Source organism: Lactuca saligna, chromosome 2, assembly GCF_052625555.1.
Source record: "Lactuca saligna cultivar CGN05327 chromosome 2, ASM5262555v1, whole genome shotgun sequence".
NCBI classification, from domain to species: domain Eukaryota; kingdom Viridiplantae; phylum Streptophyta; class Magnoliopsida; order Asterales; family Asteraceae; genus Lactuca; species Lactuca saligna.
The window spans coordinates 159437960-159440487 of record NC_136418.1 but is presented as its reverse complement, the minus strand read 5'-3'; the positions used below and the strand labels follow the sequence as shown (position 1 = coordinate 159440487).

General features: G+C 34.1%; 1 protein-coding gene across 3 annotated transcripts; it reads left to right on the top strand.

The window, feature by feature from the left end:
* Positions 1 to 206: 206 nt before the first annotated feature.
* LOC145032390 (Ribosomal L18p/L5e family protein) lies at positions 207 to 1670 on the top strand. 3 transcript variants are annotated; one of them, XR_013677124.1, is made up of 2 exons: positions 207 to 359; positions 559 to 975. XR_013677124.1 is itself a non-coding variant. In XM_078981173.1 (2 exons), exon 2 carries the CDS (start codon positions 1042 to 1044, stop codon positions 1420 to 1422), a length of 381 nt encoding a protein of 126 aa, XP_078837299.1. In that variant the 5' UTR covers positions 207 to 359; positions 1033 to 1041; the 3' UTR covers positions 1423 to 1670. The 3 variants fall into 3 exon arrangements, 2 of the variants coding, with proteins under 2 accessions (XP_078837299.1, XP_078837298.1); XM_078981173.1 differs by lacking the exon at positions 559 to 975 and adding an exon at positions 1033 to 1670; XM_078981172.1 differs by lacking the exon at positions 559 to 975 and adding an exon at positions 982 to 1670.
* The last annotated feature ends 858 nt before the right edge of the window (positions 1671 to 2528 follow it).

Here is a 2528-nt window from a genome sequence, read left to right as displayed (position 1 = left end):
ACATCCTTTAATTTGTAGCGGTAGGATATGAAACCCATTAGGTGGTATTCGATAGAAAGATGTGATGTAAAAGAAAGATATTGTTGAAAGTCCAAAGATTTTGGAAGTAATCAAGTTATAGGGTTGAAATTTAAGAACCTTACCCAACGAAGTTACCTAAGCTTATATAAGAAAAAACGCAGCCTCCATTTTCTCCGTATCTTCGCCAGACAAGAAAAAACGCAGCCTCCATTTTCTCTCGTTGCCTCCTCAGGCGATTTCCGATTCCTTGCCGTCGATTGCTCGCCGCCGACTTCCATCATCGGATACCGTCGCACCCACAACACCGGAGACCGTCGCACACAACAGATACGATTCAGGTACGATTTTCTTCATCTTTTTCTGCTTTCGTTCAACTGCATTTTGCTGCTCTCGATTTTCCTTTTTCCCCTGATTTCAGTTGAAATCGAAATCTGTATGATGTCTGCTAAATTTAGATGTATGTGTTCAATTTCTACTGTTTTCGTTCAAACTCCATTTTGACTGTTCTCGATTATATTCCCCCCCCCCCGATTTCAGTAAAGTCGAAATCATATGTGTTTGTTGCCTGCTGTCACTGCAATGTTGTATCAGTTCAATTGCTGTCTACTGGTCATAACTGTTAAATAAGCTTTGCCAAACATAAAATCGTCTCTTTTCTGAACTCAGGTTCTTCCTTCTCCTCTTTTCCGAAATGGATTTTTCTTTGTTCATTTGTAAAACTGCATATGTTAATGAATGCAGTGACATTATATGGTTCCGCTAAATCTTGGATTCGATCATTTACTTTCATCGGATTATGCCTGTTTTTGGATTGCAACTGGGCAGTGAACCGATTGAACGCACGCCATGTGTTCGATGAAAGTCCAATTATGATTTTCTTTCACCATTTTGCTTTCTGTGTTTTTGAACAATTATCCATTCTCTCCATTCCGTTTCTCTTCTGTTCTTTATCTATTTCAGAAACTGAGGAGAATACTGAGAATCAAGAATTGAACTTGGTTGTTCCTGCAGTCTCTGAGTATGACAGTGTTAAAGAGATACGTGCTAAGGTTATTCATGTCATTGAAATACGTTACTGCAAACATAGTGGACAGAAACAATGGCAGAATAGTTGCAACAGCTTCAACAGTTGAACAATCCATAAAAACCTCACTTGAATGTGGTAGAACATGTAATGCCAAAGCTGCAACAGTTGTGGGTGAGGTGTTGGCTATGAGGCTAAAGGTAGAAGGTCTTGAATCTGGTCAAGGAAGAGGCATTCATGTAGATGTCAACAAAGAACTTGAGAAAAAAGATTTTAAGAACAGAACAAAGGTCTGGGCTGTTATCAATTCCCTCAAGAACAATGGAGTCAAACTCATACTTGATGACACTAATGACACTTCAAAGCCAGCTTATTAAATCTATATTCGTTATTACTCATTTAACTTGTTGATGTTTTGTATGTAACATGGGAAACTGTATTTGGGTTTTGAATGGCATTTTCCATGTCATCTTATAAAGAAAAAGCTAAAATGCCTGTATTTTTTTATAAAATATAAAGTTATATAAAAACAGAATAGAACTTGTGTATTGGCATTTTTGATTTTCCACGTCATCTTATGTATTTGCCTGGGTTCACAGTTGACGAATTGAAATTCTGTTTGACAGCTCTAGTTATCGTTGATTGCATTAAAGTGCACAAAAAAGTTATAAAATTGGTCACTTACGTTTAATATATGTCGTATGATATCCATGTCATTTTCCCATTATATGTGTATAATTGTTTTTATGCATTACTATTATCAAGTTATAGAACATGTTCTATTAGGCTTTTTATGCCTAAGTTTTTCTCTTTCGATATGTATGTGAGGTAAGATATGATGAACTTAGCTTGAAGAGTTATGAGATATTTTTTATGTTGATGAAAACATGGAAGGATATAATTCCGTGATGTTTATAACTAGACATTTATTTTGTATTGGATTATGAATTGTAGTTGGTAACGGACAGAGAGGTTTTAGACATTGTTCTAACTTAACGAGGATTAGTATCTGTTTATATGGATTAAATTTTATTTATGTAAGATTTATATTGAAAAACATTCATACATTTGAGAGGTGTTAGGTTGTGGGGTGTGTAAAGGGTGAACACCACAGTGAGGTTGAATAATAATAAAAAAAGTTAAACACCATACAAAATCCAAATTAATATAAATCAAAATTTATTTTCATTACTCTCTAATGATCTATTGAGATCAATTTACAAAAATAACAGTCACTTTTTTTTTTTTTTTTTTTTTTTTTTTTTTTTTTTTTTTTATGTTCCAAGGGTTTCAAAGCTAAAATACAACATATTTGACATTGAAGGTCAAAAATTTTTCCATGAGTTATGAGCTTTGGTCTTTTAAGATTGGGCATACTTTAATTTGAGCTTTAAGTCTTCAATATATCTGTATCGAGCTAATGTTTAGAAATAAATGACAACCAACTTTGACAACTTCAGAAAAATAAGCTTGCAAAATCTTC

Excerpts from the sequence above, each read along its gene's own strand:
- LOC145032390 (XM_078981173.1), top strand. The coding sequence starts at position 1,042 with ATGACAGTGTTAAAGAGATACGTGCTAAGGTTATTCATGTCATTGAAA.